The sequence below is a fragment of the Heloderma suspectum genome, chromosome 3 (genome assembly GCF_057233095.1).
Source record: "Heloderma suspectum isolate Gila_16-S chromosome 3, 16-S_ref, whole genome shotgun sequence".
In the NCBI taxonomy this organism is placed as follows: Eukaryota; Metazoa; Chordata; class Lepidosauria; order Squamata; family Helodermatidae; genus Heloderma; species Heloderma suspectum.
This window is the reverse complement of record NC_139460.1, coordinates 312384830-312396705: the sequence shown is the minus strand read 5'-3', so window position 1 is coordinate 312396705 and position 11876 is coordinate 312384830. Positions and strand designations below refer to the sequence as shown.

Here is an 11876-nt window from a genome sequence, read left to right as displayed (position 1 = left end):
TTAGGTTGGGACCACAGCATGAATAGAGGATATAGCCATCTCTCCCCATTATGCTATGGTCCCAATCCAAACCAGATCCTCAACATGTGGCAGCTACACATAGGAATAGATGTCCCATTGTTGTCACCGATGGGTATACTTGTTGGAAATTTTTCCTGCCCTTTTGAAAGCTACTGAAAAAACAAACACCTTTTTTTGCAAGCAGGTGAATGAACCCATGAAAATGCAGGTGAACTTCTGGAAAGGAAAAGAAAGGTTCCTCCTGTGCAAGCACTGAGTCATTACTGACTCCTAGAGGGACGCCGCTTGCGCTGGCGTTTTCGTGGCAGACTGTAGCAGGGTGGTTTGCCATTGCCTTCCCCAGTCGTGACTACCTTTCCCCCAGCAAGCTGGGTACTCATTTTATCAACCTCGGAAGGATGGAAGGCTGAGTCGACCTGAGTCGGCTACCTGGGACCCAGCTTCCAGTGGGATCGAACTCAGGTCATGGGGAGAGTTTTGGTTGCAATACTGCCGCCTACCACTCTGCACCACATGAGACTCTATGAACTTCTGGACCAGCAGTAAAAATATTGCAGCTGCACTGGTCAGTTAGAATAAAAATGTCCAATCATGAACAGGATAATACCTTTATTATATTCTTTTTGTCACCAGGTCAAAATCTATTCATATGCCTAGGCATTTAAAACTGGTTTATTAAGCTGGTTGATGTATACTTTATGTATTTCCTGTCTTATATTGTTGTCGTTGATGTTGCTGTTTTCTTGTTTTTCTTGTATATCACATTGGGATTGTTATTATATTTTATAGATCAGCCTGGGATTGTAAAATGAAAGAGAATATAAAAATATTTTAACAAATTAATAATAACAATAACAATAATATTTGGACCAGCCAAAAAGTTACAAAATAGCCAGCATGGGTTGTAGGCATCTTCTTTAGGCTGAATGTTATAATAAACTAAAATATCAAAAGGGGGGGGTGGAACAGGGTAGAAAACTCCCTGTGTCGTCCATGTTGTAATTGTAGGAATGTTACAAAAAGAAAGAAAGTAACTTCAGGGTTAAAAGAGAAATTTTTGCGAGCAGAGATGGGTCAAAGAAGACGCAGACAACAAGCTTGGATTGAAAATTGGGCCACATCTTATTGAAATATTTGCAAAGGGTAACTAGGACAGGCATCTAACTGTGTCAGTGGCTAGCTGACACTTCATGGGTGAAAACACACCCAGCCTGAGGGGTGGCGGTGATCTCGCCATCCCTCCGGACTGCCCCATGTGGGGGAGGTAGACCTTCCGGTGTCACCCCCAACCCGGTGCCACACAACACCTGGGTGAGTGAGTAGGGTTGGTCTCCCAGGCAACCCTTACCCCCCCCGCCGAGCCGCACAACCCGTTCGGGGGGCCTTCAGGCGTCACCTGTCACCATAAGGTGCCTCTGCGTGCACACCATCCCTACTCCCTTTCCAGTTTTGCCCGTCCTAACCGCCAAGTGGAATGTGACCAATGATATAGACTAAATTCCCTTACAGGACACACTCAACCCTCATAACAGTGTGACGTAGGCAAAAAAGACTCACAGTCTACAGCCAATCGGACTGTGAGCCAAAAAATTCCTACTTGGCTCCCAAAGGGGCAACCGGCAACAACCCACACTGCTAAGGGGAGGGTGGGAGGGAGCTGCGTCGCGCCAAAGAGCTGAGATAAGGAGGGGATCGAGTTTAAGACAACACGGTCTGCTCCTCCCTGAATGGTGGTGCGACTGGGGTGCACCAATCAGAGGCCCATACGTCTTATCACCCACCCACCCACAATGCCCCCCCCCTTTCAGCCAGACAAGCTGGCGCCGGGTAGGGCATTTGCAAGCGGAGATGAGTCAAAGAAGACGCAGACAACAAGCTAGGATTGAAAATTGGGCCACATTTTATTGAAATATTTGCAAAGGGGTAACTAGGATGGGCATCTAACTGTGTCAGCGGCTAGCTGACATTTCATGGGCGAAAACACACCCAGCCTGAGGGGTGGAGGTGATCTCGCCATCCCTCCGGACTGCCCCTTATGGGGGAGGTAGACCTTCCGGTGTCACCCCCAACCCGGTGCCGCACAACACCTGGGTGAGTGAGTAGGGTTGGTCTCCCAGGCAACCCTTATCCCCCCGCCGAGCCGCACAACCCGTTCGGGGGGCTCTCAGGCGTCACCTGTCACCATAAGGTGCCTCTGCATGCACACCATCCCTACTCCCTTTCCAGTTTTGCCCGTCCTAGCCGCCACAGGAGTCACAGGCCTATTGCCTGTGAAACTCCCCCCACCTGCGCAGAAGAACTTCCCACAGGCCCCTTTGCAGATCGGCCAAAAATAAATCATTGCCTATGTCTGACAGCTGGACACCATCCTGCCTGTAAAGCTCCCTCCTAGTCCAATGAATTCCTAGGTGGTTGATGCAACTGTCACCATGCTCTGGCAACCCATGTGCCAGTTCTCTATTCACCTTGCGCCGGGCCCTTTCCATGGCCGCATTGCTCTGCACCCTCCACATGATTCTCGGGAGCATTGAAGACCATAATATAGTCACCCCCGGCCAGCGATGTCAGATCGTCCGCAGATCGGCCAACGCCTGCTCAATCAAGTCCTTTCCAGGCTTGTAGCCCAGGTCGTTCGCTCCAAGGTGTAACACCAGGACCTATGGAGGGAAAGTGACCAAACCTCGTTGAAAGAGGATGGGGAGTAGACCATCCCATCGCATACCCCGTTGGCCGAGCCATTGTATTGCCACCTGTTGGGGAAACTGCAGCCGTGATCCGAAGGCCGATGTAGAAGCTCTGCAGGCAACCCAAAAAACCATACTGTGCCCACAAATGAGCACCCGTACCGGCGTTGGTCGAATCCTATCTAAATAAAACATTGGGGAAGGCAAGAAAATCATCAAGAAGCATCAAGAAGCATCAGGCAACTTGCGAATGTAAGAGCGGAAGGCCCTGGAGGGCCATCTCCCTACCGCTTTCACTTGCTTGGATGAAAAACCTATGGCAGTTGCCGTAGAGGCCGCCCCAATACAAAAGAGTGAGTCCCGAAAAGGTAATGCCCCAGACCCAGTGTGGTCAAGGATAACTTAGTGACTGCCCAGTGAACTTTGTCAGTGGTGAACCATCCGCATGGCAAAATAGGGGACCCTCACTGACCCTCAATGAAAGCCCGCAAGGCCCTGACCGGGCATAACTCGTCGGACTGGGCCTGGTTAAGGGTAACCAATGCTCCTTTGCCTGCCTGATCGGTTTTTGAACATCGAATATGGAGGTGAATCAGGCTAAGCTGGATCTGGATATCTGAATACCTCAAGGCTCTCCCAGTGGTGTCAGATTTGGAGGCCCAGACCAGTTCTGAAATCCTGAGGGCCCCAAAAAAGGCTGTTAAAGCTGCAGCGTGAAAGAGGGAGGCTTCGTATGGAGAAGAGCAAAGGGAGGGCCACAATGCCTGAAGCCCTGTGAGAATAACTGGGGACAAAGGGTGCCTGGAGTCTGGCGGGGCAGGAAACATCCGTGCCCAGCCTTGCACAGCTCTCCTAATTCGGAAATCTGAGGTGGAGTCCTCTACCCCTCGCACCTTGGCTCAGAAGGCCAATGAGGCGAGCTTCCCCGAAATGGTCCTAGCAGATAGTCCCTTGTTATGCAGATGTACGCAAAATTATAACAAGTGGTCCACAGGTAAGGGCCACACATCCTGCAACTGAAGCCTGCACCTGAAGGTGCCAAACTCCCTACCTGCTCTCTCGTAGACAGCTCTAGTGCTGGGGGCTATAGAATTCAGGATCGCGTGTTCGACTTGAGAGCGCCAATCTCCCACAGTTCATCTGGTATGGGGTCTGGCAGCGGACAGGCCCACGGAGCCACAAAGCATCGGCTACAGGGTTCCCCAGACCCAGCACATGGCGGGCGCGGAACCATATGTTGTGGCGTAGGCATTGGAGGGTAAATGCCCTAACTAACTCCATGACCCTTTGGTTTCTAGAGGATAATGTATTAATGACGTGCACTACAGCCAAGTTGTCGCACCAAAAAAGGGTGACAGAGTCGGCCATCAAGTCTGCCCAAATATGTACAGCCACGTAAATGGGGAAGAATTCCAGAAAGGTGAGGTCCCAACAGATACCGCCGGCAGCCCAGGTCTCCGGCCACTGGCCCAGGCACCACCGGTCTTGCCAAATTAGCCCAAAACCAAAGGTGCCAGCCGTGTCCGAATGGATCTGCATGTCGGCTCGCAGAAGTAATTCACGTCTCCAAAAGGAGATGCCATTAAAGTCCCTCAGGAATTTAAGCCATACCCGCAGGTCCATGCACATAGCAGAGGTGACTCTGGTGCGATGATGCGGGAGTTGAATACCCCGCATTGCCCAGCAGAGCCATCACAGGAATGCGCAGCCGGGGGCAACCACCCTACAAGCGAAGTTCAGATGGCCAACAACTTCCTGTAGTTCTCTAAGGGAGACTTTACGAAGGTGCAAGATGGACTGGAGCTTATTTTTAAGTATCATCAATTTATCGTGAGGGAGACGAGAACACTGTGCGCGGGTATCAAGCTCGATCCCCAAGAACGTCAAAGTAACAGCAGGGCCCTCTGTCTTCTCGTGTGCCAAAGGGACACCCAAGTCTGAGGAAAAGGATATGAATGCCCTAATCAGGTCAGACCATTGACTGCAGTCACCGGGTCCAGAAAACAAGAAGTCATCCAAATAACGGACCACATCACCGCAGCCCATCTTGTCCCGTATGGCTCATTCCAGAAAGGTACTAAATGTTTCAAACATGGCACAAGACATGGAGCATCCCATAGGGAGGGCGCGGTCGATGTAAATTTTGTTCTGGAAGGAAAATCCCAGCAAATCAAAATCCAGAGGATTGATAGGCAAAATGTAGGGGTGGATGAAAGTCACTTACCTGTCGTCAAAGCTTGTTCGCGGTGGGGGGGAGGCGCTTCGCTGCTCCCCCCGTGAACTTCAGGCGGGGGGGAGGCTTCCCGCCTCGCCCGGCCGAAATTCAGGCCGGGGAGGAGGCTTCCCGCCTCGCCCGGCCGAAATTCAGGCTGGGGAGGAGGCTTCCCGCCTCGCCCGGCCGCGAACTCCAAAGTTAAAAAAAAAAAAACTCCCCCGTGATAGGCTACGTGACGATTAACGTAGCCTATCATGGCTAGATCTGCAAAGTCAGCCGTGATAGGATACGTTAATCATCACGTAGCCTATCACGGGTGACTTAAAAAAAAAAAAAGCGCGTACGCTAATGGCGGCCCCCATAGGGAGCCACCATTCGCGTTCCTTATTTGGTCGCTGTAGTCTACGTAAATCTTTACGTAGACTACGGCGACCAAATAAGGAACGGGAATGGCGGCTCCCTATGGGGGCCGCCATTATCCGTACGCGCTTTTTTTTTTAAAGTCACCCGTGATAGGCTACGTGACGATTTACGTAGCCTATCATGGCTGACTTTGCAAATCTAGCCATGATAGGCTACGTTAATCGTCACGTAGCCTATCACGGGGGCGTTTTTTTTTTCTTTGATTGCAATGGCGGCGGTGGCAGCCGCCCCGCATGAACACCCGCCGAACCGCCGGCCGGACCCGCCGCCGGGAGGGACATTCGCCAAAGGTAAGTCCCGTCCCGGGGGGGGGTGCGGGGTGCGGGGGGGTGCGGAGAATTTCTCCCCAAAACTTGTTCGGTGGGCCGAACATGTTGGCGCTCAGCCCCCCGAAGTTTCGGGGAGAAATTCTCCGCCATCCCTAGCAAAATGCGAAAAGCGGATTTGATATCACACTTGCCCATCAATGTCCCGCGCCCCAGAGCTCTTATCATGGCTACCGCAGCATCAAAGAATGTATAACGCATGGAACATAGGTAATCTGGAATTTCATCATTAACCGACTGGCCCTTGGGGAAAGAGAGGTCATGAATTAACCTGAATTCACCGGGCGATTTCTTGGGTATAATTCCCAAAGGGGAAATCCTCAGGTTGGGTAGCGGGGGCAAGGAAAAGGGGCCGATGACCCGACCTGACTGAACTTCTTTGTTAATCTTATCTTGCATCAGGCGCCGCATGCTAAGAACAGACCGGTGGTTACCGGACAAATACGGCCTGCGCAGGCCCATAAAGGGGATCCTGAAACCCAATGTAAAGCCGTGTTCCAAGTAGATCAATGCCCGCCGATTTGGGTAATGACCTAGAAGTTGAAGGAGTGGAACAATCTTAATTGGGCTGGGGCCCTTTGGGAGGGGGAGGATGCCCACTGCCCTGTTTTCTGCCACCCCGGCCATCCTTTGGGGGACCTCTCCAACCTCTGGCTCCACAAAAGGAGCACTCGTGCCGGAAGCGGCATGGGTTATGGGAGCAGGAACCCTTGGAGTTGAACTCCCAGCACAGCCAGCGGTGTTGAACCCCTGGACCCGCAATAGTCTTGGTGGCTATTGCGGGCGACAGCTTGGCCAGGATATGGCCGCTGTCGGACCTGTTGCCTAAGCCTGGCCTAGAAGGGGTGATGAATTGGAGCCAAAGGTCCTGGTCCTTCAGATCCCAGCGCATGGAGGGGTCGATGGCGGCCCTCCTTCGGAAGGCCTCGTCGTAAGCCAGCCATGCGCTCCCCTCATAATCGGAGAAAGCCCTGAATATTATGTCGAGGTACTTGGTGAGAACCCAAGCCCTCTCAGGGAACCTCTGCTGGAGGATGCCAGCGTAAATTAAAAAGCCTGGCAACCAGCACCTTGCGAGGTTTGCTCCACTCAGGATCTCGGTCACGGGTCCTATCTTTGTCGCTGGGTTCGGGCTCATGAAAGAGTAGGGCAAAGACATCGATAAATTCACCCCGCAATATCTTTTCTCTAGTAGCAATGGTTAAGTGAAAACCAATAGGTGAGGACGTAGCACCAGTGGGCATAGATCCACGACTCAGGTTGGCGCATAGGTCAATCGAGGACAACTGTGGGGCTAGCAGGGAAGGAGGTAGGGAAGCTAGTGGGTCACTAACCGAACCGGCCGGCCCCTGCCAAACACTGGCGGAGGCAACGTTAAGCAGATGAGGCTGGACTAATGGCAGGGCAGGCGCAGTGGCGTCTCTTGCCGGTAGTAGTAAGGGGAATGAAGCGCCAGGCCCCAAAGAACTGGGAGGGCTGGCTGATGAAGCAGCTGAACTAGGAGTTGAGGCCGAGGCAACGGGCTGAGGAGTACTAGCTGCGGGGCCTGAAATAACTGAAGGAAGCGGACAAGGAGGGACTGGGCCGCCTTGAAAAGTAACCCACGGCACCCAACCCAAGGGGTTGATTTGCCCCATACCCGGCCAGGCGAATTGAGGTGCCAAAGCGGTCTCACCTGTACCAATCGTGGGCACAGTCTGATCCGCAGCTGCAAAAACCGAGGTTGTTGCTTGTGCGCCCAGGGAAGATGAGGCAGCAGAAGGGAGGAGCTCCGCTGAAGGCGGTGAGCCTTCTGGAAGAGCCGATGAAGAGGTGGTGGATGCCTCAATAGCGTCCAGACGATCTGAAATAGAAAGGAGCAATGAGCGTTGGGTCTGCTGTCATGTTCGCTTGTGCTGGACCACTGAGGATTTTTTGTGCCTGGCCCGGGGAGGAGGAGGGATCCCCGAGGAATGCTCAGCAGCTTCCAAACGAGAAAGAATTGATGCCAGTACCAGGTCTGCGTCCTCATCAGAGTTAGAATCGGGCCTAGGCAGCGGTCTTTTGGGGAGGGGGGCGGGGCCCTCCCCTTCCCTTTCTTACCACCCTGGCCCTTCTTAGGAGGCATGATGCAGGAGGTGAATTAAGCTCGCTATCAAAGAGTTAAGAAAGCCGCTGGGCACCCCAGGCAATAGGCAGCCACCCCACAGTCTTAAGATCTGCGGGTACGAGTTCCAGACACGACAGGGAGGCCTGGGGATGAAGATGGGAGCGCTGCACTACCGATTAGATAGAAAATCAGATTTTCAAGAGGCGCAGCCAGGGGCCAAAGGTGATGGAACTGCGTTTGAGCGCGGGCGCCCTCAGCCGAGGGCACCCTGTCTCGGGAGGCGCCAAACAGGCAGCCGCCGCTGTTACACAATTTTATTAATTAAATATTTAATAATCGTGATTTAATTTTTTTATTTTTGGGGGTGGGGGGGAGATGTCCCAAGCCCCTGGGAGGCGACCAATCGGGGCTGTGATATACATGCCCCGACTCGACACAGCAGCCAGGCGCCCCTCCCAACAGGCTGACTCGGCTGACGAGTGGGGGGGGCAATCAGACCGCCGCTTGGAGCACTGCTGCCGGCAAACAATGGCGCCGCGCTCACCCGCCCGCCGACGCCCCACACCAGGAGCAACACCTAAGGGAGGCCGGCAAGGCGAGGAGGAAGAGGCCAGCAAGGCCGACAGCGAGGTAGACAGGCCGGCCGGCAGGCGGGCCGTGAGCCGGCCTGGCAGCCGGCGGGCCGGTCAGGCAAGAGGGCGAGCGGGCGGGCGGGCAAGGTGAGCGAGCGAGCGAGTGGGGTGGGTGGGCGAGCAAGCGGGCGGGCGGGTTGAGCGAGAGGGCGGGCGAGCAGGCAGGAGAGCGAGTACACTAGGGGACCGAATGGACGGACGGGCAGGCGGGCAGAAAAAGGAGCCGGCAAAGGGGGGAGGGAGGCGAACAATATCACCAATAACTCCGGAGCCCCGGAGGCAGCAAAGTTGGCTCTCCCGACGGCCAGCTGTAAAGCGAAGATTTTGGCGCGCAGAAGCACACTAGATCCAGGCGACTGGAACGAGGACGAAGCCATTCTCCAGCAGGCCAAAGTCCCTCGTCGTGTCTTTAGCTGCGTCGCGCCAAAGAGCTGAGATAAGGAGGGGATCGAGTTTAAGACAACTCGGTCTGCTCCTCCCCGAATGGCGGTGTGACTGGGGTGCACCAATCAGAGGCCCATACGTCTTATCACCCCACCCGCCCGCAATGCCCCCCCCTTTCAGCCAGACAAGCTGGCACCGGGTAGGGCATTTCTTTCATCATTCATGAGATTGTATGTATGGCATGGGATTGTGGTATGTTTGTGGGAGAGGGGACATAATTCCACGTTTGTACTGGTTCCCAGAAAATGATGCTTGGGCCCTGATTGAATCTTACTGATTGATGGGGCAGCCTCCGCCTCCACTGTGCCTGAGGGCAGTAGGCCAGCTTAAGGGAAGCAGCAGGGCAGGCAGGCCTCATAGCATACATCACTCTCTTTCTTCCAGAAATGTGTTGCAGGTCCCCAGCCCTGGCATCTGCTGCCTTAGGCAGCTGCCTTGTTCTGTCTAATGGTAGGGCCGACTCTAGGTTAGGTTTGTATCATTTGTTAAAACTGTAGCCAGAAGAGATTAGGACATCACTTCTGAGGTGGTGGTGGTGATAGTTTTTAAGAGATACTAGCTGGACTCATGTCAGTCTCGATTCTGGCCCATTTTGTGGACAGGAACGACTTTGGTCATCTTTGTTGACAACCTGCAACAGGAGATGGTTTGGAGGGGGCATCCTCTTGGTTCTCCTAGACTGCTCATCACTTTTGAATCCCATTGTGCATGGCATCCTTCTGGACTACTTGTCTATGTTGGTGTGTGGGAAACAGCACAATGTGGCATTTCCACTCCTGCCTGACAGGAAGGTTCTTGATGGTGGTGCTGAGAGACTGCTATTCCACTTGCTGAGCATTATCCAGAGGTGTGCAACAAACCTCATGGTGTTTCTACATTAAGCAAAAAACCCACAAAAAACCACATCCTTTCCAGAGCATCCTGCTTTCAGTTTCTTTGTGTGATTAGGAAAGGCTTCTTTACATGGCAGCACTTGGTTTGAACTGAGGGAGTGCCTCCCTCCCTCCCTGGCATGTGTGCAAAGGAGTGGGAGGGGGGGAATCTTGTTGTCATAGCTTAACTTCTGCTTCTTGCAGGCCCCAGGAAACTTACTTCTGAGTAGACATAAAATGTAAGATTGTGCTGTAAGTCTGCAACCTTCAGCACATTTACTTGGGAGTAAGCCCCATTGAATGTAATAGGGTGATCTGAAACAACAGAGGACATTGCTTCTGAGCTTGGTGGGGTGGGGGATCAGATGTGTCTCCCTTCATTGCAGGGAGGCATTTCACCCTCTTCTGCCTCCAACTGAGAAATGCAGAGGCAGGAGATGCAATCAGTGGGTGATTCTTGCCCTTGTTCCTGTCAAATCTCATCCTGACTGCACTCCCAACAACTGAAAACAAGCACCTACAGCACACAGACACAGCGGCGTCTTCCGCTATTGGAGAATTTCACAGGGAGGTCATGGCACTACTGTTCCATGGGCTGGAAAAAATACCACTTTTTTGAGTTTGGGGAAAACATGAGATAGGCTGGAGGAAATGGCAGGAGACACCCTGGCAGGTAACAGAGTCATCTAAAGAGCCTGAAAACTTCCGAGAGAGAGCCATCTCGATAGCAGCATAAAAGCTCCAGGTGATGAAACCCTAAGTCTTGTATCCCATTCAGGATGGGTGAAAATTCCATTCAGTTTGGAGGAGGGGTATAAGAATTTACCAAATGTCTTCATAAATGGCATGGAAGGAACTTGAGATGTTTTTAAAACAAACAAAGAATGTGGGAGGATGCAAGTCCATTGTTCTATCCAGGACCGCCAGGCCTTTAAGTAAGGATGTATGGACTGTGTAAAATCCGCTCCATCTGTTTTGTGGATTGCCAGGCACCTTTTGTTCTGTCATCCACTGACAGATGGATGCAAATATTTTTTTTGTCATGCGGAAAAATACACAAATAATTACATAAGAGGTTTTGTAACAATTTACACAATTTACCTTAGTATGTAACAGTTAGCGTATTGTCCCCCATTCCATTCAACTTTTCCTCAGCAGAAATGTGCATATTTTTCCTATGAATAAATAAATGCAAATTTTGGGAAAGTAAAAAAAAAAAAAATCATCCGGAAGTCCACAGATTCTGCACAGCCTGAGGGGGTTGCTCCGCAGTGGATTCTGCAGGTCGGATTCTTAAAAATCCAAGCTCATTTTAGTCCATCTTGAATTTCTCCAGCATCCCTACCTTTAAGTGCTTAGCTCTTAACACTCTGGCTTTGAATCCTTGAGTATGCAACCTTGTTTGTGAAGCTGAATTAAGGTTGCCACCTCTTTTTATCTAACAGGCTCCTCATCTTTAACAGGTACATGGCAGAAAGGTGTAAAATTCCTCTCCATGCTGGGAATAACTGTACCTATTGAATTTGGATGGTGCAGATGGGTGAGAATTTTGTTCAGTTTCTTCTTTTTCATAAGAACTTACCAACATTCACACTTTTCTCCATAAATTCACACATTCTTCTTCATAAGAACTTGAGATGATGATGATGATAATGATGATTTTTAAATGAAATGTGAGAAAATGCAAAACTGACAGATTCATTTATCCCTTTATCTCTTGCTATTAACATCTAGATATGATTTGTGATATAGTATGATGGAAGTGTAGAGGAGGTAAATAAGTGTTTGAGGTCACTGATGAGCTGGGAGTGAACAAACTGAAACTCCATCTAAATAAGAATGTGCTGATTTTGTTTCGAGCTGATCCAGATAACTTTACAATGGTGGATTGGTCTTCTTGTTTATTCTCAGCGTAGACCTCAATTGCTGCTAACTGAAAATGCTTGAAGAATGCCAGGAAGTGAGGTGGTGGCTCATAAACCTTTCTTTTCTTTTCTTTTCTTTTCTTTTCTTTTCTTTTCTTTCCTTTCCTTTCCTTTTCTTTCCTTTTCTTTTTTTTTCTTTTCTGGAAAGCTACTTCATCCACTGAATGCCAGTGTAGACAGGGGACCCAGTGTCCATATCAGAGGGTCTTGTGGGACAAAGACAAAGGTGATCTCTATGCCTCAAG

General features: G+C 51.3%; 1 protein-coding gene across 3 annotated transcripts; it reads right to left on the bottom strand.

Moving 5' to 3' along the window:
• Positions 1-614: 614 nt before the first annotated feature.
• LOC146351561 (uncharacterized) lies at positions 615-8816 on the bottom strand. 3 transcript variants are annotated; one of them, XR_014788907.1, is made up of 4 exons: positions 8648-8816; positions 7345-7512; positions 2487-2678; positions 615-816 (listed from the first exon to the last, which is right to left on the bottom strand). XR_014788907.1 is itself a non-coding variant. In XM_084842073.1 (4 exons), the coding sequence occupies exons 1-4, from the start codon at positions 8765-8767 to the stop codon at positions 2621-2623; spliced, it is 462 nt and encodes a 153-aa protein (XP_084698199.1). In that variant the 5' UTR covers positions 8768-8814; the 3' UTR covers positions 1900-2620. The 3 variants fall into 3 exon arrangements, 2 of the variants coding, with proteins under 2 accessions (XP_084698199.1, XP_084698200.1); XM_084842073.1 differs by lacking the exon at positions 615-816 and adding an exon at positions 2772-2887 and having other exon boundaries at positions 1900-2678; positions 8648-8814; XM_084842074.1 differs by lacking the exon at positions 615-816 and having other exon boundaries at positions 1900-2678.
• Between the last annotated feature and the right edge of the window lie 3060 nt (positions 8817-11876).

What these genes read in the sequence shown, in the direction of transcription:
- LOC146351561 (XM_084842073.1), bottom strand. Translation starts at nt 8,767, where the DNA reads ATGGCTTCGTCCTCGTTCCAGTCGCCTGGATCTAGTGTGCTTCTGCGC. An exon ending in CCGGGGCTCCGGAGTTATTG is followed by an intron (nt 7,513 to 8,647) that starts GTGATATTGTTC and finishes TTTCTATTTCAG; the next exon opens with ATCGTCTGGACGCTATTGAG. An exon ending in TGTGCCCACGATTGGTACAG is followed by an intron (nt 2,888 to 7,344) that starts GTGAGACCGCTT and finishes TGTTTTATTTAG; the next exon opens with ATAGGATTCGACCAACGCCG.